At 58.0% G+C, this 21,944-nt stretch overlaps 8 protein-coding genes and 1 non-coding gene across 9 annotated transcripts; 4 read left to right on the top strand and 5 right to left on the bottom strand.

Moving 5' to 3' along the window:
- Nucleotides 1–818: 818 nt before the first annotated feature.
- On the top strand, nt 819–2,143 carry B0I36DRAFT_288185 (uncharacterized protein; the record flags this gene model as incomplete). Its single annotated transcript, XM_046151637.1, has 2 exons — nt 819–953; nt 1,024–2,143. The coding sequence occupies 2 exons, from the start codon at nt 819–821 to the stop codon at nt 1,993–1,995; spliced, it is 1,107 nt and encodes a 368-aa protein (XP_046012330.1). The 3' UTR covers nt 1,996–2,143.
- Nucleotides 2,144–2,272: 129 nt separating this feature from the next.
- On the bottom strand, nt 2,273–3,362 carry B0I36DRAFT_362482 (NAD(P)-binding protein; the record flags this gene model as incomplete). Its single annotated transcript, XM_046158666.1, has 2 exons — nt 2,273–2,469; nt 2,585–3,362. 2 exons carry the CDS (start codon nt 3,360–3,362, stop codon nt 2,273–2,275), a joined length of 975 nt encoding a protein of 324 aa, XP_046012331.1.
- An 857-nt stretch (nt 3,363–4,219) lies between these two features.
- On the top strand, nt 4,220–6,518 carry B0I36DRAFT_322182 (uncharacterized protein). The gene is made up of 5 exons (XM_046153815.1): nt 4,220–4,421; nt 4,490–5,319; nt 5,427–5,555; nt 5,688–5,797; nt 5,934–6,518. The coding sequence occupies exons 1-5, from the start codon at nt 4,355–4,357 to the stop codon at nt 6,361–6,363; spliced, it is 1,566 nt and encodes a 521-aa protein (XP_046012332.1). The 5' UTR covers nt 4,220–4,354; the 3' UTR covers nt 6,364–6,518.
- B0I36DRAFT_322184 (kelch domain-containing protein) lies at nt 6,519–9,030 on the bottom strand. Its single transcript, XM_046153816.1, has one exon. It carries the CDS (start codon nt 8,835–8,837, stop codon nt 6,702–6,704), a length of 2,136 nt encoding a protein of 711 aa, XP_046012333.1. The 5' UTR covers nt 8,838–9,030; the 3' UTR covers nt 6,519–6,701.
- A 998-nt stretch (nt 9,031–10,028) lies between these two features.
- B0I36DRAFT_t77 lies at nt 10,029–10,101 on the top strand. The gene has a single exon. It is a non-coding gene; the product is annotated as a tRNA-Lys (tRNA).
- Nucleotides 10,102–10,590: 489 nt separating this feature from the next.
- Nucleotides 10,591–12,091, bottom strand: B0I36DRAFT_243142 (uncharacterized protein; the record flags this gene model as incomplete). The annotated part of the gene is made up of 3 exons (XM_046149965.1): nt 10,591–11,724; nt 11,789–11,808; nt 11,872–12,091. The coding sequence occupies 3 exons, from the start codon at nt 12,089–12,091 to the stop codon at nt 10,591–10,593; spliced, it is 1,374 nt and encodes a 457-aa protein (XP_046012334.1).
- A 2,955-nt stretch (nt 12,092–15,046) lies between these two features.
- On the bottom strand, nt 15,047–17,580 carry B0I36DRAFT_243939 (MCM2/3/5 family-domain-containing protein; the record flags this gene model as incomplete). Its single annotated transcript, XM_046150017.1, has 2 exons — nt 15,047–15,298; nt 15,355–17,580. 2 exons carry the CDS (start codon nt 17,578–17,580, stop codon nt 15,047–15,049), a joined length of 2,478 nt encoding a protein of 825 aa, XP_046012335.1.
- A 663-nt stretch (nt 17,581–18,243) lies between these two features.
- B0I36DRAFT_288194 (putative zinc finger in N-recognin-domain-containing protein) lies at nt 18,244–20,439 on the top strand. The gene is made up of 2 exons (XM_046151638.1): nt 18,244–18,657; nt 18,731–20,439. Exons 1-2 carry the CDS (start codon nt 18,493–18,495, stop codon nt 20,162–20,164), a joined length of 1,599 nt encoding a protein of 532 aa, XP_046012336.1. The 5' UTR covers nt 18,244–18,492; the 3' UTR covers nt 20,165–20,439.
- B0I36DRAFT_322187 (Triosephosphate isomerase) lies at nt 20,440–21,866 on the bottom strand. Its single transcript, XM_046153817.1, has one exon. It carries the CDS (start codon nt 21,551–21,553, stop codon nt 20,537–20,539), a length of 1,017 nt encoding a protein of 338 aa, XP_046012337.1. The 5' UTR covers nt 21,554–21,866; the 3' UTR covers nt 20,440–20,536.
- Between the last annotated feature and the right edge of the window lie 78 nt (nt 21,867–21,944).

Raw genomic sequence — 21,944 nt, forward strand, 5'->3', positions numbered from 1 at the left:
AGAGCAGCAGCAGCAGTATTATCACCACATGGGCCAGGCATGGTCAACCGCCGCTGAGGTGTCAGCACACCAACCAGGCAACAATTACTACGAGCTCCCGCATGACCAACAACAACATCTACAGCAGCAGTACTACTCCTATCCTAATCAGCAAGGCGCGACTACTAGTGAGCTGAATGGCTATAATGCGATTGTCGAGAGGCCGCTCAGGATGAACGAGTTGGCTGAAACCCCGTCTGTAGGCGCACGCCACCTTGGGAGCTCATACCCACAGCCGAGTCGGTGATGGCAAAGGCAGTTGGCATGGAAGTTGGCAGGGTAGAAGGGGAAGAAGTCTTTGTACTGTGGTCTGTCGAAAGCTATCTAATGACTGATTTTGGTTCCCCCACCATCGTGGGAACTCGTGATGTATTCTGCGTTTTTCTAGTTGCGAGAGCTTAAATGGCGCCATCACGCTCTGTTGGCAGTCTATGTCAGCATCTGGAAAGCAGCACTGCCACACCATGCTGAGGCAACCGGCGAGGAGGGATGTCATTGGACGGAAGTCTGCCTGGCGACCAACAAACAAGCATGACCAACACCAGGCACACTCGGAGAAGACAATATGCGGCAGCAGGCAGACCCCGCCTCTGATTTGAAAGTCCGTCCAGTACCTGAGGCCTCAGCCTTGCTTCTGTCCATGCTGAGCAGCCACATGTTCGTGGTCGGTTCCAACTCAAGTCGAACATCTCTTTCTTTGCACCAAGGCGCTATTTTACGATCTGCCACAACGGCTTGCCATCCATTTCAGTGACCATCAGAAAAGCATGGCAACCAACATGGGGGCCTCGCCCGCTGTAGGGCTCCCAATCAGCGACACGGCAGCTAGACCTAGAGGAGCAAACCACGCAATCATCGCATACTTGCTGGAGCAGGTGCCAGAGTTCGCAAGACTTTCGCATCTTCGTGAAATAGTGAGAACCCATCTCCAAAGTCCTCGTGCCGGTGAGGCCAGTCTGCAACATGCTGATTTGTGTTTTCCAGGGATGGAAAAGCGCCGAGGGCGATGAGTTCTTTAGGCGACAGCGGTCTCAGGCGGACCGCGCGACGGACGCCAGCAAAGTCTGGTTCTTCAAAATGATGCAGAGGGTCGGAGCCGAGCTCGACCACGCCACGAGCGCATTCACCATTGCAGGCGGCGGTAGCCATGGTGTCGATCGCGATGGCGGGCCTCGCACGGTGCTCGACTTCTGCATGGCGCCCGGCGGTTTCCTCAAGGCCGTCATCGATCGCAACCCAGGCGTCCGCGCCATGGCGTTTACCTTGCCCACCGAGTCTGGTGGACACGAAATCATGCTTCCTAGAAAGACCATGTCCAATATCAACATCCGCTCCATCGACATCACCATGCTCGCTGAGGATATGGGCATCCCAATCGCCGCACGCAGTATCGCAGATGGACACCCAGACGCAGACAAATTCCTACCTCGCCATCTGCCGGCCGACTTGCTTGTCGACCTCGCCCTCTGTGACGGCCAGGTGCTACGTACCCAGCCGCGCGCGTCCTATCGCGAAGCCACGGAGGCCACAAGGCTCGCTTCTGTCCAGCTCGCACTCGGTCTCGAGCATCTCCGTCCTGGCGGCGCCCTCGTGCTCCTGCTGCACAAGATCGAGGCCTGGGATGTGGTTGAGACGCTGTACACGTTCAGTACCTTCTCGGATGTGCAGGTGTACAAACCGCAGAGGGCACACCAGAAACGTTCTTCTTTCTATATGGTGGCCAGGAACGTGAATAGCCGCTCCGAGGCTGCCAAGGAGGCGGTGCAGAAGTGGAAGCTCTGGTGGAAGACCGCGACATTCGGCACGGTCGAAGAGCTGCGCGAGCTGCGTGGTCCAAAGCCGGGGGAGGTTGACGAGGTGTTGAAAGACTATGGCCCGAGACTGATGGAGTTGGGCTTGCCTGTCTGGAAGACCCAGGCTGACGCGCTTGCTGCAGCACCGTTCTTGAAGAAGTGAAAGCATTTCGAGATGGGTCACGAAAGAAACAGAAGTCATACATAAGTGTTGCAGAGTCCGAAGGGTCTTCTGATTAGATTGGTGTAGCTAGCGTTGTTTGATTGATCTGATTGATCTGATTGATCTGATTGATCTGATTGATCTGATTGATCTGATTGATCTGATTGAGCTAGTTCTTCGGAATGGTGGAAGATTGCCGGATGGAGGTATGCACTGGCATCAGTGCCCCAGCTTCCTTCAACCTCCTCCCACCCGCTGAAGTCCAGGTTTCCCTGCATTAAATGCTACTGAAGTCCCCCTTGAAGTCGTGGAAGGACATGCCGTCGAGCATGGTAGTCAGGAGCGGCGTGCTGGTGATCTCCTTCTCCCTGGCCTTGAGCTCGTCCACGTCCCAGTTCACCCACTGCCACTTGCCGCTGAGGAAGTCGGCCTCGGGGCTCGCGAGCCATACGCAGAAGTGGCCAGGCAGATCAACTATGGCACAATTGGGCGTCAGTACTGATATCGACCAGCATTTTACTGGGCCATCCATCATTCGTGTTGTCATGCAAGGACGCAGAAAGGGATTTGTGCCTGGGACATAACTCACTATGATCTGAGCCGTCACGTCCGCTCTTCCTGGACATGTCTGTCGTCACAATCCCTGGGTGCAAGTTGAACACCTTCAGTCCCGGGTTCTCCATTGCAATATAGTCAAAGACCTTCCCCCCAGCCGCCTTGCTGCCGGCGTACGCCGAAATTCCCTGCTGCATCGGCGGGATGGTCGCAATCCCCGTGGAGATGTTGATGATCCGGGGCCCTCCTCGCTCCCCGGCGATAAGGGGCTTGGAGTGCCGAAGAAACGCGCGCGAAACGTGTATCAAGCCGAGCACGTTTGTCTCGAACCCCCGCCACCAGTCGGCGAGGTCGGTCTTTGGGTCCAGAATGCCACCGGGCGTGGGGAAGAAGCCCGAGTTGGCGACCAGGACGTCAATCTTGCCTTTTCCGCGCCCGTTTGCGCTTCCATTCACGCTGGCACCATTGCTGCTGCTGTCGTCAAAGACCTCGGCGATCTTGGCAAAGCTCGCGTCGACCTGCTTCTCGTTGGCAATATCCGTCACGAGAGCGAGGACTTGCACGCCCGGGAACTCCTTTTCGATCAGCGCCTTCGCGGCAAGGAGCTTATCCTCTCTGCGAGCGAGGATGGCGATCCTGGTGCACCCGGCCGCGGCAAAGGCGCGCGTGATGCTCAGGCCGATTCCGGTCGCGCCACCGGTGACGACGACTGTTTTGCCTGCTGCAGAGAGCTCCGGGCGGGTTGGGGATATGGAAGGGTAAGGCTCTACGTGCCACAGTTTAGTAAAGGATGGCCAGAAGGGGGACTCCATTTTCGGATGCTGGATGGAAGTAGAGATTTGATTTTTATCAAGGTGGTTGAATAATGCGCTTGAGAACAGTGCTGCTCCTTTGTTCATGCATAGTTGACCTAGCAGCCGTCCTCGGCTCTCATTTATACTGATGTGAAAGCTCGGCAGGGCCGTAGAGACGACTGCAAGATCTCATGGCTTAGAAATGTTTGGGACACCTCCGCCACCGGCGTTGTCCTCTGAAGTGGCCACGATGGCGAGCAAGGCTGGGGGACAATTCCGCTGGACCTGGCTTGGGAATTTGCTATGATGGCTTCGGAGCACTTGGGACACCTCCACGGGACCCCTGACGCGCAGTGGCAGAGCACATCAGGCCATGCGATAGTGACAATTTTCGAGGAGCCCGCAAGCCTCCGGTACGTATATCGTGTATAAACTATTAGGAATATCTCAGCCGGCGCTGCTGAACTTCTGCTGGAAGTACATCGAGCCTCACCATAAACACACTACACCCTAAGTGCTGTTGTTCTTCGAAGGTACAAGCTGAAAAGGAGTGTTCATGCGTCTCCACTTGGGTGCCACGATGGGCGCCGGGGTTACGTGGGACAGCCAAGGCTTCACGGCTCCGTGACGCTACTGTTACGGCAGTGGCGGCGGCTTGCATTTGTCAGGGCACCTGGCCATGTCCCACCCACGTTGTTGAGCGAGATGCAAGAATAGACGCCACTGCTAGAATGAAGCGAAGTAACAGGTTCAAGGGTCTACGCAGTGGTTGTGAGGGCTGATTACCTCAGGGATTTGGGTTTCGGGCCTGCACCAGGAGCATTTGTAATCAATGCGGAGGGTGTCCCACGGAGCTCCGTCGCCCGCGCGGAACGACTGCACCGCTTTTCTGCTCGTCGTTGGCTCAACGACCCCGGGATGGAATTTGGACACACCACAGCGTACAAACGACACGGAACACAGAGGACGGCGAAAGTGGCTGTTGACCCTGGACAAGCTCTTTTTGCAACATGGCCACCAAAGACAGCACATCCCAATGTCCAATCTGCCAGAAAGCCTACGGGGTGGAGACTACTGGTATGGTCAAGCTTCACGTGTGCTATGCCACGCACGTCATGCACCCGCAACCCACTGACACTGCCCAGCCCGGGCAAAGACCAAGCACCAGTCCTATTGCCGCAAGAAGCACGGGCCGGGCAGCAACATCCAGGCGAGAAGGAAATCCTGCGATGCTTGCGTACGAGCCAAGACCCGGTGCAATCTCAATCCCAAGGGGTGTTCCCGATGTGCCTCGAAGCTCCTACGGTGCACTTACGAGGGCGCCCCGCCCGGTGTTCAAGCATCGACACAATCTCCAGCCGAGGCCATCTTGAGACCTGCGGACTACATTGGCACTCTTTCCGATGGCGGTCCTGGTGTCGATGCTCCTCAGCAACTGATGGTCAGCCCTGAGAGCCTAGGCAGGACCGTGAATGCCCAACCCATATGGGAACTCGCAGACGACATAGACGAAGACTTCTTCGCATCGACCTTTGTCAACGAGGACCACCCGGAAGACAACACCCTTAACTCTGACAACAGCAGCAACAATACCACCAACATCGCCAAATATCTCAGCAACCCGGCCAAATCACCATCTCCTTCGCTACCCGCCTGGCTAGACTTCAAGAAAGCCGCATCCTCCTCCCTCTTCGAGCGGCGCGTGTTCGCGCACCCCGTCGTCGACGCCACCGGCGACATTGCGATCCACATCCTCCGCTCGTACCCGCACATGCTGGCCAGCGAGGACGGCACGAACCCGCCGCCGCCCTTCATCCACCCGCGGTACCGCGACCTCGCCGACCACGACGGCACCCGGACCAGCCCCATGTCGGCCGCCCTGAGCTTCTCAAAGATGCTGCTGCACGGCCAGGGCCTGAACAGGAGCCTGGTCTGGAGACTCATACTGATCGAGCAGGACCGGCTGCTCACAGAGGTAAGTGAAAACTTGGCTCGCAACGCGGGGGGTCTCTTGGCTCTAGGCTTTGGGGCAGTATTTTGCTTACACCCGTGGGATTGGCTGACCTGGACCAAAAAAAACAGCATCTTAAATTCAACAAGTGGGAGCTCCTGGAGGCGACCCAGGCGCTCGTGACTTACATGCTGCTTCGCATCGTCGATGGGCGCCAGGAGTACTCGAACCATGACTTTATGCTTGTCGCCTCGATCACTGTAAGCCTTTTGCACCCTCCATCCCTAACCGATCTTTTTTCTTCACGGAAAAGCACTGGAGGGAAGGGAACACAAATAAAGAAACTGGACGAGGGAAGGCTGACTCGGAGCTTCCACGAGCAAAAACGGCAGGCGATATGCGCCACCCTCTGCGCACGGTTCGGGCAGCTCATCAGCCCGGACGAGATCATGGGGCAGATGATGTCGTGGAAGGACTGGGCGTTCTATGAGTCTCGCCGGCGGTTAGTCCTTTCTGCTCCTTTTGTCCCCGTCTTCCCCCCTTCCCCCCTCTCAACAAATGAGATTCGTCAACAATGGAAAAAAAAAAAAAAGAACGCATGTCCATGTGCTGACTCACTTTTCCGCGGAAACAAACAGAACCTCGACGGCCCTCGCAATCATCAACGCCGTCCTGCACGCCCGGATCACCCCGCGGTCCGCCAGGATGCCCGAGTACGCCGTGTCGCCCGCCCCGTCGCCCTCCAAGCTGTGGAACGCGGACAACGAGAAGGACTGGGAGGCCGACTACGCCGAGTACCTGCACAGCAACGCGCTGCACGGGATGCTGCGGAACTGCGACCTGGTCGAGCTGAAGAAAGAGGCGGCGGCGGAAGCGGCAGACGCGGCGGAAGGAGTAGGAGGAGCGGGAGAAGAAGAGGTGAGCAGTAGCGGCGGGTTGCGGGACTGGGAGTTGTCGAAGAGGGTGCGAAGGGATCGGCGGCAGGAGAAGCATGATCGGTGGTATGCCTATGCGGACTCGTTTGGCTTGCTGGTCACGCTGGCCGCGGACATGATTGTGTGGGCTTAGGAGAAGGGCAACTAGACGACGACGATGCGGTGTGGGATTGAGCAGCCCATGAAAATACTTAGAATGTACATGTACGTAGGCAGCAGCTGATTCATGTTATCCCTGATGGTCATTGTGATGAAAGCGCGAAGGAAGCAGTACTGGTCCAAAGACAGGTGGATAGAATACAGTGTATGTGATGTATTTTGATGCTATTATGTATTAAAAAGTAAACGTTAAGTATGTCTGCATAGTCCTCTTCCCGGACCCGGTTTGTTCGGCCGTGTCAAATCGTCTTCGTCCACGGCTATTGTGCCCCCCATATTACAATTCACCACACTTCATAAAACCCGACAAGCTTAAGACGGGGTGATCATGACGGTTCTGGCGATGCTGGGCACGCCGTCCTTGGACATGGCAAAGAGGTACCACGGTCCCGGCAGGACGACGCCCGAGTCGTTGGGGATCGTCACCGAGTACGCGCCCGGCCCGGTCTGCTGGGTCTGGGTGAGGGGCACGCGGCGCTGGTCCGAGTTGATGCTGTGCGTGGAGCTTCCCATGCGCACAAAGACGAAGGAGACGCCCTCGGCGTCGCCCTCGAGGTCGACGGCGAGGGTCGTGCCGACGGTGGCTTCCGCGGCGGAGACGCTCTTGACGACGGGGCGGGCCGCGGGGGTGCCGTCCCGGGCGAAGAGGTAGGGCGGCGTGAAGATCTCGCCGTCGAGGTGGTCCTTGGCCCGGTCGCAGTTCTTCTGGCCGTAGCACATGCCGCCGCCGCCGACAAAGACGGTTCCGTCGGGCAGCAGGAGACTGACCGAGTGGTAGTTGCGGGGAATCGCGGCAGGGGCGAGCTGCGCCCAGGCGTTGGTCTTCTCGCTCCAGATCTCGGGGATCAGGACCGAGTCGGTGTCGGTGAAGACGAGCGACTTCTTCTGGCCGCCGGTCACAATGACCTGGCCGTCGGGCAGCACGACGGCGTTGGCAAAGCCACGCGCAAAGTGCATGTTGGCCGTCGTGATGGCTGTGGCCTCCTCGCCAACGTTGCCAATCTCGATGACGTGGGCCTGGCTGCTCGCCGCGCTGTCCGTGTAGTCCTGGCTGCCGCCTGCCGAGAGGATCTTGCCGACGTCGTACATGACGTTGATGCCGCACATCTGGTCCATCTCGGCCTCGCGGGTGCCGGCCGGGACGTGGGAGCCCTCGTCGTCGGTCAGGTACCAGTTCATGGCCTTGCTGGGGCCGGCCTGGAAGACGGAGCCGTTGCGCCAGCCAAAGAGCCAGGCGTGGTTGTCCTCGCGCCAGATGCCCTCGTGGTCGGTGGTCAGGATGGGCTTGGGGTCAGTGCCGGGCAGCAGCGTCCACTTGTTCTGGACCGGGTCGTAGACCTCGCCGGTCTTGCCACCCTTGCCACCAGAGTAGGAGCCTCCGATGGTGAAGACGCGGCCGTCAGAGAGGGTGGCCGAGCTCTGGTAACCACGGGCGACGACCATGTCGGGTGCCTTGGTGAAGGCGTCGGTGGCCGGGTCGTAGATGCTGACGGCCGCGGCGTCGGAGCCTCCCGAGATGACAATCTTGCCGTCTCCGAGGGCGCTGATGCCGGGGCAGAACATGTCGTGGTGGGTGTTGACGACGGTGCGCTCCGACACGGCCCCAGTGCTCATGTCGTACGAGGCGAACTGCGTCTTGCCGCCGGCGCCGCCAAAGTCCGTGGCTCCCCAAGAGGAGAACATGAGGATCTTGGTCGCGACAGGCCCGCTGGGAACCATGTAGGCAGCCACGGGGATGATGGGGAACTTGATGGGCTCGGACCAGCGGCCGAGAGTGGCAACAGGGTCGGCCGGAGGGGTCGGGACAGGAGCAGGGCCGGATGGGGGCGAGATCTTCTGGACCGTGTCGTATCCCGGCTGGAAAGTCCACTGCAGCTCGGCCGAGTCGTCCTTGAGGAGGCACTGCGAGGCCTGCTGGTGGTAGACGGCTCGTAAGCAGCTCGCGGACCGGCCGCACTCGCTGGCACAAGCGTCGAGGGAGGCGACCCCGTCAATGGTCTCGCGCGTGCTGCCGCTAAAGTCGGCGCTGGAACATGTCGCCAGCACGCTGCCGTCGGCCGAGGTGATGTTTCGGGCCGTGGCAACACAGCTGCCAATCTCCTCGCCGGCCTCAAAGGTATGCAGCCACTTGATGGTGGTGAACTGGGGCTCGGCGGCAATCAAGCTCATGCCGCACGAGGACTTCAGATGGCACTCGGACTTGGTCTTGTCGTAGACGGCGCGGGTGCATCCGGGCCGCCGCTCGCAGGCCTGGGCGCAGTCGGCCAGAGTAGCGACAGTGTCGAGTGATTGCACGGTAGAGCCGCGGAAGTCGGCCTCCTCACAGACGGCGTAGAGAGCGCCGCTGGGGGTGCCGAGACGTGCCTCGCCGGAAGGACATCTCGAGAGTTGGCACAGCGTCGGCTGTGCAAGAAGCAGAGCGGCTGCGGCAGCCTTGATCTGCCACATTGTGAAGGAGAGACGACTGAAGACGATATGATACTGAAAAAGAAGAAGAAGAAAAAGAAACTGTTTCGAGAGAAGATATGAGGGTGGTGAAAGATAGGTAGCGCTGGAGCACACACTGGTAACGAGGGACTAGAATCTATGATTCTGATTAAAGAGAGACTGAGCGATGACGGCTCGCTGTTGCGAAGCTTGGTATCATCCTCCAGTTCATCGTGACGGAACGGATCGACGGCGGTGTTTATAAGGGTACGGCCCGTCCGTACCGAGTCAGATGTTAAGATCTGGGGTATGGTACTAAGGAGCGCCCAGGCAGGGGTCCGGGAGCTCGGTCTCAGGTTTGCTGCGGTGGTTGGTGGACCCTCTGCCGTGAGGCCGGCCCTTTTGACGGAGCCGTCCCTGGATTCCACGGCGCAGAGCCGCCTCGGCCGCAGCATTTTCCCAAGGGTGCACATGCGGTGGCACTCAAGGGACTCGACCCCTGGCGCTTGGAATCGTCTGATAAGAGGCTTGGAATCCCCCGACGGGGCTCACCCCTGCTGCGATCCTGGGTCTGGTCACATGCGACTCGTCCTCTCTCGTGCAGCCGGCGGCTTCTTCCACATGGACAACGGTGTGCTGTGCTGTGTGTGCCACCTGACGACGCTACGCGCGCGTTCAAAAAGGAAAACGACGCGGCGCCTCCAGGGCTTTGTTTCACCACCACCACCACCAAGGCTTAGCACAGCCGGCTTCCGAACATGTTTGTCCCCTCCTGACATTTGTCCTTGGCACACGTCGCGGGCCACACCTCCGAGGAAACAAGTCGACGCCACCTTGTCACTCTGCCACGAGATCCGAATGGTGCTGTGTTTCTACTATAGGTCGTCGGAAAGTCAGTATAGATAGGAGCGTCGTGTTCATCCCAGCAAAGTCTGATGACCGGAAGTTGCCACAATTACTGCAGCATGAATACCTGAGTCGGCTCGACATGGATCAAGACCTATCGCGTCACCGTATCCGGAGCCACGCTGGGTCCGTGAGGATTTAATTATGGTGCCACATGGAAAGGGGACGTGGAGGTGGGGGTCAAGGAAGTGACCCTCTGCGAGCCCACATGGATCGTGAGGAAAACCAATTCACGGTCTTTGGGGGTTCACAGCAATCATGACAGAGGCAAATAAGAGATCAGGTTTTCAACAATTTGAAGCCTCCGCCCGGTTAGCTCAATCGGTAGAGCGTGAGACTCTTAATCTCAAGGTTGCGGGTTCGACCCCCGCATCGGGCTCAATTCCCGATGCGTTCCTGATCACAGGAGCATGTCAACTTCTTTTTTTGTTTCTTTTTTTTTTCTTTTTCCCTTCTGGTCAACCAGTCTTTTTTTTTTAATTGGGTCGTGTCTGTTTTGGCGACTGCACATACATATTTTTGGGGGATGAGCCTGGAGTAGATGCTAGCTAGATTTTGACCGTGCTTTGACACTGGGGATTGATCCACATTAGAGGACCGCCATATACACAAGGTCTTTTGTGACAAACGCACTCATATTTTCACGTCTATCTATGAGTATTTACCCGTTCAATTTCATGGAGGCCGTCAGCATACGTGGTATACCATTTGTTCGCAGATGATGTTTCATCGAGCCAGCGGTGCTGGTCTGAAAATATGGTCAAGAATGAATTAACATGTATTTTCGGTGTAAAATGTACGATTACAATTATCGAAATATTAACTCTAAATCCTCCCTCCAGATACCCAGCTTCACCCGTATCTCGACCTACTCCTTATTACCCGTGGGAACCACGCCGCCGACAATACCGGTGATGCCCTTAAGCACACCGCTCACCGTGCCCTTGGACAGGCCAGCATAGCTGCCATAGGACTCGGTGTAGCCGGGGTACTTCTGGAACAGGTTGGCATTGACCTCCTGCAGCTGGGGACAGGCCTTGCCGGCGAGCAGCTGGGCGAGCTTGTCGGTGAGGGGCGCCATGGCGGACTGCACGTCGGCGAACATGCTGCCCAGCACGTCCGGGGCGGCGGCCTGGATGATCTGGAGCACGAAGCACTGCAGCTTGTCCGGGTTGAGCAGGTCGGCGGTGTGGAACACGCCGCCCGTCAGGTCCGCGACGTCGACGCCCGAGAACGAGTTGACGGTGCCCGTGTTGCCGCCGATGCTGAGCAGGGGAGGGTAGTAGGCCGCGTGCTCGAGCACGTCGATCAGGAAGTCTGGGATGGAGAACTCGTCGCCGATGGGCCGCTTGTACCAGTTGTCCGGGATGCGCTCCCAGCCCTGGTTGACCTGGAAGTTGGCCTCGCTGTTGCCGTCGACGCCGAAGAAGGTCGCAAACGTCTGCCGGGACAGGTATCCCTCCGGGTACTCGTCCGAGTGGTTGGCCATCATGCGGGGCGGGAAGGAGTAGGCGGCCGGGGACACCAGCACGCCGGCGAAGGGCGAGTAGAAAAAGTACGGGTTCGTGCTGACGGAGTTTTCAAAGCGCTGCTGGTGGAACGGGGCCAGTGCCGTGTACTGCTCCGGCGCGGGCGTGTCCTCGGGGATCGCGTTGTAGTACTCGATGAACCGGTCCCGCTGGACGTGGAAGTTGTTGCCCGTGACATACAAGTCGCCGCGAGTGGCGCTCACATCCGACTCGTACTTGTTGTGGCTGCCGCTGAGTCCCGACGGGGTGCCGAGCAGGCCGAGCCCATTGAGGATGTTCTGGCTCTGCGAGCTCGGGCCGCCGATAGAATAGCCTGGGTTGGTGGAGAGGGGGTTGCCGTCAAAGACGGTGCCGTAGACAGCGAGGAAGCCGCCCAGATCCAAGCTCATACCGTATACTTCGTTGGTGGCACGGATAATGGTGGCCATGTCAGCAACGCCATTATGCGGAAGGTAGCCGTGGTTGGCAAGGGCCTGTGTAGTAGAAATCCGTCAGTGATCAGGACAAGAGACTATTTCTTCCGAATGGGTTACATACATTCAATCCAGGGCAAGGACCTATGTGGTGGAAGAAGTGTCAGCGACCCGCATAAAATGTGGCATCTCGAGTCAGTCACATACCTCTCTGGTCGCCGGCCTCAAAGTTGGGCTCGACCCAAGCGTGCTCGCCAGAGGTACTGATCCTCTGTTGCTGAGCGTTGAAGGTCGCCCGCTTCTTCTTCTTGCCGAAAGGACATTCTGACCGTGCCTCAGCCTCCGCTTCAGCCCGCTTGGCATAAGGGCAGCCTGCGGCCTCGCGAGCAGCGTGTTGTTGAAGTGCCTCGATCTGAGCAGGGTCCATGCGCGGGAATGCCGCCACGGAAGAGAGCAGCGCACCGAGGACGGCGGCCGAAGTAACTGCCTTCATGATTGTGTGATGAGGTGGTTTTAACAAAGGATTAGGGGTATTGGAGGTGTTGCTGTGGTGTCTGCAGGGACTTAGTGACAGATGCAGGGACTATGTATTACTAGTCAGATCATTCAGATGCTGGGCAGGAGTTGGATGTGACGAAATTGGGAAGCCCGAGGATGAAAACACTTGGTTTATATGCCATGTGTTTTCAGAAGACTGGCTAAGGGGTTCGCCACGAGTCCCCGGCTCGTCTAACCTCCTCTGCGGTCATGATGTTGATGGCGTGTCTCGATAAATCACTCCCTATGTCATACTTTTCTAAAGAGCACAGCGCATAGCGATCTCGGCTGGCCTCCAAGCGTCTCACTCGTGTAACCACCAACGCCAAGCCGGTGATTCGGTGGCTTACCGAGCTGACTGTCTACAAGACCTGTTGATCTGCACAAGTGCCAGCCGTGCTGTGGAACCAAGCTTATTGACACTACTGCGGAGGTAAGAAAAAGATCGGCAGCGTTGCAGAAGAGCCTTTCCGCATGGCCGACTGCCGCTTGCCTCGCCGGTAGGATAGAAGTTTGTTGTTGTCATCGTCTGCTTGTGGGTTCCTATCGGCAGTCTGCAAACGCGAAGCCAATGGACGTTGGCGGAGTTTCGACAGTGTGTTAGGTCATGACGTCCGTGCAGTCTCTCAAGCAACTTTGACTGCGCATATTTACGCAGCAGGGTCCTCCACGCTGGCAGTCAGGGTCTGACACATCGAGTGCCGTGGCCTGGGCGAAACGCCACATAACGGCGGCAGGTTGTTGACGATGGCTACCGGAACGCTTGTGTGCGGCGCTCCGGGAGAGCCAGCTCGAACTCAAATCTAGTGCCAAGCACAAGTGCCGATGCACAATGACGGTAAGCATAAAAGAGACGGCGCGTTGTTAGGTGAGCATTTGGAAGTGGCCGTTACTGATTGAGAGTTTGGACGGTTCGTGGGGTAACAGAACTGGTCACCAAGGATAACTACCGTGTCGTTGGGAAAAGGCCACTATGCTGGATACAGGAATCGCTTGAGAAATGGCCGTCCCCTTACCTCGTTCCGAACTCGAGAAAAAGAGGGCTCGGGGAGATATCAAGGTTCGGGATGCGGATAGCCGGGTCGTCCCCCCCACACACACCATCGAGGTTCCGCATTGTTTCTGAGTTCCTTCTCCTCTAACGACGAGATCCCGCAACCACGCGGAGCCTGTTGTGGCATAGGGTCGATTTACCACGGCGCTAATGCAAGCTAGATCAGTCCCCCCGAACGAACTAGGACGGCCCCAATGTCATGGATCCATCACGATGATGAAAGCCCAGCGCATGCGGCTCAAGCCTGGCATCTCCTCTGTCTCCACAGCCGAGTCTGCTATTCTTCCTTTTCAGGCTGTAGGCCGGAAGCTTTCGTCCTTTTCGTGGTGGAGGGACGGCACACTATGGCCTAGTCGGGCGGTGCAGCCTAATCTTTGAGCTGTGCCACACACTTGGACGGTGGACCCTTTGCGCAGCACCAGTCCCATAAATGAGAGAATGACGAAGTAGCTGCAGCATTTGTCGACCTTCAACGTGTCGCTTTGATCGCCGATTCGTGGATTGACGGGCTCACATCTGGTGAGACGGAGCGAAAGTTGCCATCATCATCACCGGTCAAAGAGGCCGACGTGCCCAATATAGGCAATGCCCAGTTCAAGCAAAAGATCTGCGTCTACCCGCCCAGCTGAATCCTCACGCCGTCTCGGATCTGCTGCCCGGCATTCCAATCGGCAGAAAAACAGAGCAACCGCTTGCTCCTGTCCCTTGAGGACAACCATGAAGCCTTGACATGATTGGTGGCTGCAGGGCGGAAGCCATAGCAGATCTCAGTATTACCGAGCATCATACCACTAGCTCGCGCTACAGATCTGATTGACGTGAGCACCCGGGCCTCACACATAGGCGCAAGAGTATCACCCTTCGGCATTGAGCCTCGGCTCGTTCCTTGGCCCCCCCTCTTCCCCATTGTGTTCTCCTCAGATCGCCGCAAGATCGCCAAGGCAAGATCAGATCAGGTATCCCGCTGTGCCTGTCGGTCTTGGCGATCTCGTTATTGTTCGATATTCGCCTCCCGTTCTTTCTTTATATCCGGGGCAAGACGGGGCCAATCATAGATCTCGCTTTTCCTGGTTGATGAAGTGATCGGAGGTCCTCCCCCGTACACATAACGTCTCATGCTTGCGTGCGGACTTCACGGGTATGCCGGGAGAAATTGTCCGGGGATCGCACGTCACGACGTTCGTCATTCTGGTGCGGTTTTCTGAAAACACCATGTGGGCTTCTCCCGCGCTCCTTCACTGTGCGCTTGGCAGTACGCAACCCTGCACGAACATGAAGTCCAAGGAAGAGCAGCCATGACCTTATTGAGTATGAACCACCTGCCAGGCGGTGGCTAGGACATTGGGAACAGGGACAGGTCTGCGTTGGTGCCGATAAGCAGGACACAACTACGAGATCATCGCAAATGGTGGTGCTGCTGAGAAGGGCGTAGTCGACAAGGTTAAATGTCCTTGTCGCTGTCTTGTGTACCGCTGCTGAGATTGTCTCCCATCAACTGACCGCAGATTCATCTATTGGCGACGTGCTCGTACAAACAAAACCTTAGAGTGCAGCAGTCCCGCAGGTTTTGATCAATGTATCTGATATTTTGCAACAACATGGATGAAAAACAAGTATGCTCATGACCCGGGCTGTTATCATACCTATCCGGCTGTCCTTCCAGTTCCCCCATGCCAACAGTCATCATCGTGCCCCTACATATCACAGGTATCATGCCTAAATCCAACAATAACCATCAATATCTTTCCCAGACTCCTGAACGCCACTTCTTTCCTTCATCACAATAATCGTCTAGGCAGCAGCAGCAGTGCGGCGGTTGCTCAGCAGACCGCCCCTGCGCGGCGCCGTGGCACCAGGACGTGCCAGCGTGTACTTGGCGAATGCCCGCGCAAGCGCCTTCTTGCAGCTGACCTTCTGGCTGCCGACAAAGCTCTCGACTGTCACGGCAATGGCACGGTCAATGTCATGTGCCGAGCAGTACTCGGAGAGACGCATGCGACAGAAGGCTTCGGCGATGCGAATGATAGCTTCCAGATGACGGACCTATTGATACATGTTAGTTTTGGACTGAAGGAGGGAGCCTAGATGTTGTTACTCACAGTGATGGGGTAGGCGCCAGTGGCCAACGATTCGCGACGCATGTCGGCAAACAGACGTGCCACCTTGTCCTCGTCGATGTGGAGGAGCTTGGGAGAGCAATGCTCGCGTGCGTACAGGATGTACTTGCGGAGCAACTCCTGGGGGATCTCGGTGTCCTTGGTGGCGGCCTGGCTGTCCTTGGTAGCCTGCGTCTCGCCTTCACCATCGGCTGAGTCCTGGGTCGCCTGGGCCGTCGGGTGACTGCGGCTGTGCGAGTTGACCACAAAGCGAGCAAGGCGCTCATCCTCCTCGGGGTCAACGGTGTCCCGCACGACACATAGAATATCGAAACGCGACAAGATGGGCTCGGTCAACTCGACGTTGGCGGAGAAAGGGATGGTCGAGTTGTAACGCCCACCGATAGGGTTGGCGGCAGCAATGATACCACATCTGGCCTGGAGGGTGGTCACAATACCAGCCTTGGAAATGGAAATGGTCTGCTGTTCCATGGCTTCGTGAATGGATGTTCGGTCCTGGTCGTTCATCTTGTCAAACTCGTCGATCAAGCAGGTGCCCTTGTCAGCGAGCACGAGCGCTCCACCTTCTAGTGTCCATTCGCTGGTCAGAGGGTCGCGACGGACACTAGCCGTCAGACCGACAGCGGAAGCACCCTGACCAGTGGCAAAGACCGCCCTGTGGGCAGTCTTCTCAACATACTTGAGAGCCTGCGACTTGGCTGTACCAGGGTCACCCAGGAGAAGGACGTTGATGTCACCTCTGACGTGGTGAGAGCCCTTGGCTACCTTGGCGACACCACCGAACAAAGATAAGGCAATCGCAGTCTTGATGTCTGTGTGGCCGTAGATGCTAGGGGCAATGGAATTGACAAGCTTCTCCACGATCTGAGGGTCTCGAGAGAGCTTGCGAATCTCCTGCTCGTCCTCCTCTGTTAGTCGGAAACCAGCAAGCTGGTCATGCGACTTGACCACATTGTTGGCCTCGAGGATGGTGGCAAAGACTGGGAAGCCATTACGGTTGTTGAGCTGGGCATCGTAGTTGTTGCGGTACACGCCAGTGACCTCAATTTCCTCGCCAGGTTTGGCCTTGTCGATGAGATCCCACAAGAGAATGACCTCGCGGTGGCGTGGAAGACGACCGGCAGGAACGGTACCAGGAGACTCCTGAAGAGTGAGCTTCTGATAGTTGCGGTAGATTGTCTTCTCCGAGTTGAGGGTGAAGGGTCCGCGCGACTGGCAGTTCTGACAGAAGTTGATTCTGACCTCGGCATTCGACTCTTGCTGAAAGGGGCCGAGCGTGACGCCACACTTTGTGCAGTCAAACTTGATCATCTTGAGCTGGGGGAAGACGCCCGAACGGCGGGTGACGACACCACTGACTCGGACGAGGCAGTTGAGGTGCGACTGTCTCAGCTGGCGGAGGGTGTAGTGGACGGGAAGATCGAAGATGCGGACGTGAATCTCGCTGTGGATCCGCTCGTAGTCGGGGTAGTGAAGCAGGACAACGTCCATGGCGACATCGTCGAAGAGCTTCAGGATCTCAGATGGCGCATTGGCCAGGAAATAGGCGAGAATGGCCTTGGAAGAGGAGAGGTGGTCGTACGAGACCTCAAGGGTCTCGGCGTTGATCTCACCAAGAGTTCGGATGCGGTTGCCGTAGACTGAGGAGCCGCTCTCATCGATGTACTCGGTGAGGAACGCCTTGAACTCGCGCTTGATGGTGCGCTGAACGGAAGGCTGAGAGACCCATTCTGTGAGACTCGAAGCCTTGACATCCTGGAGCGCTTCGAGGGATAGCTCCTCGTCCATGATGTCACGGTCCATGTCCTCATCAGGGTCCTCGTCGTAGATGCGGTGGCGGTGACGGCGAGGCTGCGCTGTCAAGTCAATGTCACCATCCTCATCTTCGTCCTGCAGGAACGCCGCAGGCATTCTACGCCGGCGAGCGACCTCGCGATCTCGGCGGTTGAGCTGGGCTTCGAGCTGGCGTCTATCAGCCAGACTCATCTCGCCGAACTCGCCCTCGTCATCAATGTCGACGGCTTCGTATGTGTCATTCTCGTCTCTTTCTCTGTAATCTTGCTCGAATCCTTCGCGGAAGAGGTCGACCTCATCTTCAGCCATCTCGTCAAGCTCATCGATGTCGTCCTCGATCTCAACGTCATCCTCAACCACATCGTCATCATCGACGCCGTGGGCGACGGGGAACGCTGGTGGAGAAGAAGGCATTGGTGAGGAGGCGGCAACCGACGACGAGGCGTCGCCGCCGGTTCTCGAGCGCTTGCGGTTGGCGCGGGGAGTTGCCCCGCGGTTGGCCGATGCCATGTTGCTTCTGAGAGGGGAACTATGCGGCGATGGTTTGTTAGCTGTGCTCTGCAATGGATATGCCGGTAGTGCAGTCAAGCAGGACTGACCTCATTCTGGAGTGAGTGCTGCACGAGGCAGTCTTCTGAACGCTGGGGGGGAGCCGACGTCTCCTACACTAGCGGTGAGGCGGCGAATTGATGTGGGTGCCGCAATGCCTCGTTGCGAGCTGTGCTGAGAATGGACTGAGGGGTTTGGTGGGAGGTGACTGTGATGTCGAGAATGTCGGGGGGTGGGTTTGCAAGTGCGTGAGGACGGACGGGGGGATGAGTGCGGCGACAGGTGCTGGGCAACCCACAAAGCGAGGGGGGCAACGGATGGATGCTGGTCGAGAAAGTGGTCCCGCCGTGCATGATACAGAACGCGTCTGTGCTTGAGGCGCGACGCGTCGAGGTCGCGTAAAGTGCCTGCCCAATCGAGCTTGTTAATGGACTCTATCTCTGCATATCCTGATTAAGATGGTCGATTTGCTGATCATAGCCGCGGGGTTTATGCACTAAATGAGCTCTATCTGTATAGCGATAAGCATGCAGGAACCATGCATCGTCCGATAAGTCGTCAGCCGGTGCGATAAGGCGTGCGCGTCGGTCGTCATCGCCGTTGCCCGGCGCGTCGCATACAGCTCTCACAGCAGGTTCATCGCAACATTACTGCTCCGTTGTTGTGTAATTGAAAGTCAGCATCGTCAGAGTCTTGGTCGTTTCCCACGTCCCATCTCTTCAGAGACGGCAGCCAAACGTCTCAATTCTTATCCTTTCCCCGCAGATCTTCCACACCATGGCTGATGAGCCTACAGCCAGTGCGGCGCAGAGCAATGGCCCTCCACCCAAGACACGAAGCGACAGCTTCACCTCGCAACAGTCAACAGATTCACAGACTGCTGCCGACTTCATCAGAAGCCAGATGCAGCTCGAGGCTGATGCCCGCGAGGCAATGCCATATGTAAGTAGTCGTTGACTCTTAATGCGCTCCATGCCTTGCCTACTTCCTGCTGACCACGACCCTGGCATTGTAGAGCATTGACAACTGCACGAAACCGCTCGGCTCGCTACGCCAGAACGTCTTTGCCTGCCTGACGTGCAATCCCCCGCCAGCCGCCCCCTCCGATCATTTCGCGCCTGCAGGGATCTGCTATTCGTGCTCCGTACAGTGCCACGGCGAACACGAGCTCGTCGAGATCTTCCAGAAGCGCAACTTCACGTGCGACTGCGGCACGACGCGGTTCCGACCCGACCAGCCATGCACGATCCGTGTCGACCCGGCGACCAACACAAAGGGCAATGTCCACTCGGAAGAGCCAGCCGCGGACAACAAGTACAACCACAACTTCAGGAACCTATTCTGCTCTTGCGCGGTGGACTACAAGCCGCAGGAGCAGAAGGGAACAATGTTCCAGTGTCTGGGGCTGGGCACCGTCGAAACCGGCGGCTGCGGTGAGGACTGGTGCCACCCGGGCTGCTTGGTGGGCTTGGGCCCGAAGTGGTACGAGTCCATGACTCCTGCCAAGAAAGAGACAGAAGCGGCACCAAAAACGAACCTGGAGTCTATCGCAGAGGATGGCCAGCCGACCGCGGCACCGCAGGTGGCGCAAGATGAGGAGGAGGATGATGACAATGATGTTCCGCTTCCAGATGGCTTCCCGGCCGAGGACGAGTTTGAGCATCTCATCTGCCACAAGTGCGTCGAGGCGAATCCGTGGATCAAGCGCTATGCTGGCACAGACGGGTTCCTGCCACCAGTTTACTTGTCCAAGGACAGCGCAGCGACCACGGCGACAGCCGCAACATCACAGAAGCGGAAACATGACGCGGATGACGACAGCGAGCCAGAGCGGAGTACAGTAGCTGCCAAGCGGCTCAAGCAAGACCCCGAGCCCGAGCCTGCGACTGCAGAACCATCCGAGTCAGAAGCCAAGCCAGATCCGTCAGAGACTGTCACGATCTCATCCTGCAAACTTGAGGCGTTACCGCCGCAACATCCCGGTGTTTACTCGCTTTTCGTGAAGCCCAACTTCCGGGAGCAGTTCTGCCGCTGCCCCTCGTGTTTCCCGCAGCTCAGCGCGCACCCGCAGCTGCTCGAAGAGGAGGAGGCGTACGAGCCGCCGCTCACGGACGGCGAGAACTCGGAGGCCGGCGGATCGGGAGGCAGTGCCAACTCGCTGCTCGAGCGCGGCGAGTCGGCGCTCAAGAACGTCGACCGGGTCCGCGCGATCGAGGGCGTGATGGCGTACAACCACCTCAAGGAGCAGCTGAAGCCCTTCTTCCAGCAGTTCGCCGAGAGCGGGCAGGCCATCAGCGCCGAGGATATCAAGGGGTACTTTGCGAAGTTGCGGGGTGACGAGGCGGGCATCAAGCAGGCTGGTGAGGATGCGGCGGCGCGTGGCAGTGGAGCCGGAGGGGGTAGTGGTGGGAGCGGAGGCAACGACAGGAAAGAGCAGTCTGGCTATTGACGAGCTGTGTGAGCACTACATGGATGGTGCTACGTCTGCGAACTCCAAGAACGAAATGGTGACGAGGCTTGAGGACATTCCGAGCCAGGACTCGGGCCGCAGAGCCAACTTGGGTTGCTTCTTGTGGGGGAGGGTGTTGGTGAGGTTATGACCCAACTCTAAAGACCTGGACCAGCATGAGGTCATGTGAGGTTACTACGCTTTTGTTTTCTGAATCCAGGTACTCATGTAGGAACTTTCAATCAAGATATCCCAGCCAAGGCGGCCTGTTTCTGTCTACTGCCTACGGTACCCCGGAACCTGAGCTTGTCGACTATTGACCACTAAATCAGTCAAGTTTACATTCCTACGTCGATAACAGCAGCAGTAGTTTCACGCCTCAGCGACCTCGAGTATCGTCTTCCAGAACTGCTCCGGATCATGCGCAAACCTGCCCAGGAACAACCCGTCCACGCCTCCCCCGTCCGCATTCCGTTCCGAAGAGGATGCCGATGACGTCGAGGATGCCGATGACGTCGAGGACGAGGCAGCCAGCTTCGCAAACAAGCCCGGCCCCGCGCTCCCGCCGTACAAGATGCGCAGGCTGCCCTCGGGCCGGGCCCTGACGCAGCTCATCTGGCGGAAGTGCCGGGTCACGCCGACGACGTGCGCCGCGGAGGCGGGCTCGGCGGCGCCGATGGCCCAGACGGGCTCGTACGCGAGGATGACGTCGGCGTCGCGGGGGACGGCGGCCAGGACGGCCTCGATCTGCGGGCGGCACTCCTCTGCGGCGGCGGCGATGGCGGCCTCGTATGCTTTCGCTTCTGACGCGTCTGCATCTCCACTACTATCTTGGGGGGGAGCGGTCTTGGGCGGCGTGCGCTCCCCGATGCAGACGAGCGGGACCATGCCGTTGCGCGCCACGGCGGCCGCCTTGGCCGCGGCGTCGGCGTCCGTCTCGCCAAAGATGCGCCGGCGCTCGGCGTGGCCGAGCTCCACGATCCGGCAGCCCACCTCGGCCAGCACGGCGGGGGACACCTCGCCCGTGTACGCGCCGGCGTCCTCGTGGAAGGTGTCCTGTGCGCCGGGGAGGATCTTCCTTGGTACTTCCCCCTGTTTCGCTGGCCCCGCTGGTGTCGACAGTGACGATGACGATGAGGTTGAGGATGAGGTTGAGGGCCACTCGGGGAAGCTGTCGATCTGCGCCACCACCCCGGCGAGGGTGACGTGGTCCGGGATGAGGAACACGTCGCACCTCTCGGCGACGGCGCGGTACTGGTCTGGGTTCCGAGCGATGATGGCGAGCAGGGCGTCGACGTAGGCGCGGGTGCGGGACGCGGAGAAGTACATCTTTGTCGAGACGCCCACGATGCGCCGCCGCGGCGGAGGAGGGGCGGGAGATGTGGTCATGGCTGTAGGCTTTGGCTTTGTTCCAGTCGTGGCGTCTGCAGAGGCGTGCTGCCGGTGTTTGATGTTGTTCTCGATGTTTGACGTTCAATGTTGAGGCTGGTGAAGGCAATTTTGTTGCCGAACACAGGTATTATTGAGTGACGATGAATGGAACCCAGAGCCTGTCTACTGCGTCGCTGTCCAAGCTCCTACGACCTGCAGACAATCGTTTGCATTTCCCTTGTACCTTCCTTGTCCGTCGTGTTTCAAACGCCAGGGCCGTGAGTGGTAGCTCGAAAGGTGGTATACCTAAAAATGGACAAGTCACAGCCACACTCCGGCGGATTGTGGAAATGGAAAAGTTGCGGTTGCTTAGTGCTGGGAGAACGAGCGTTGGAAACCAACCCACCGC

The sequence above is a fragment of the Microdochium trichocladiopsis genome, assembly GCF_020744255.1.
Source record: "Microdochium trichocladiopsis strain MPI-CAGE-CH-0230 chromosome Unknown B0I36scaffold_5, whole genome shotgun sequence".
Lineage (NCBI taxonomy): Eukaryota > Fungi > Ascomycota > Sordariomycetes > Xylariales > Microdochiaceae > Microdochium > Microdochium trichocladiopsis.

Bases quoted from the DNA above. Each gene is read 5' to 3' on its own strand.
- B0I36DRAFT_322182 (XM_046153815.1), top strand. From the start codon at position 4,355: ATGGCCACCAAAGACAGCACATCCCAATGTCCAATCTGCCAGAAAGCC. The intron at 5,556-5,687 runs GTAAGCCTTTTG...CAAAAACGGCAG, and splicing joins TGCTTGTCGCCTCGATCACT to GCGATATGCGCCACCCTCTG. The intron at 5,798-5,933 runs GTTAGTCCTTTC...GGAAACAAACAG, and splicing joins TTCTATGAGTCTCGCCGGCG to AACCTCGACGGCCCTCGCAA.
- B0I36DRAFT_322184 (XM_046153816.1), bottom strand. From the start codon at position 8,837: ATGTGGCAGATCAAGGCTGCCGCAGCCGCTCTGCTTCTTGCACAGCCG.
- B0I36DRAFT_288194 (XM_046151638.1), top strand. From the start codon at position 18,493: ATGGCTGATGAGCCTACAGCCAGTGCGGCGCAGAGCAATGGCCCTCCA. The intron at 18,658-18,730 runs GTAAGTAGTCGT...CTGGCATTGTAG, and splicing joins CCCGCGAGGCAATGCCATAT to AGCATTGACAACTGCACGAA.
- B0I36DRAFT_322187 (XM_046153817.1), bottom strand. From the start codon at position 21,553: ATGACCACATCTCCCGCCCCTCCTCCGCCGCGGCGGCGCATCGTGGGC.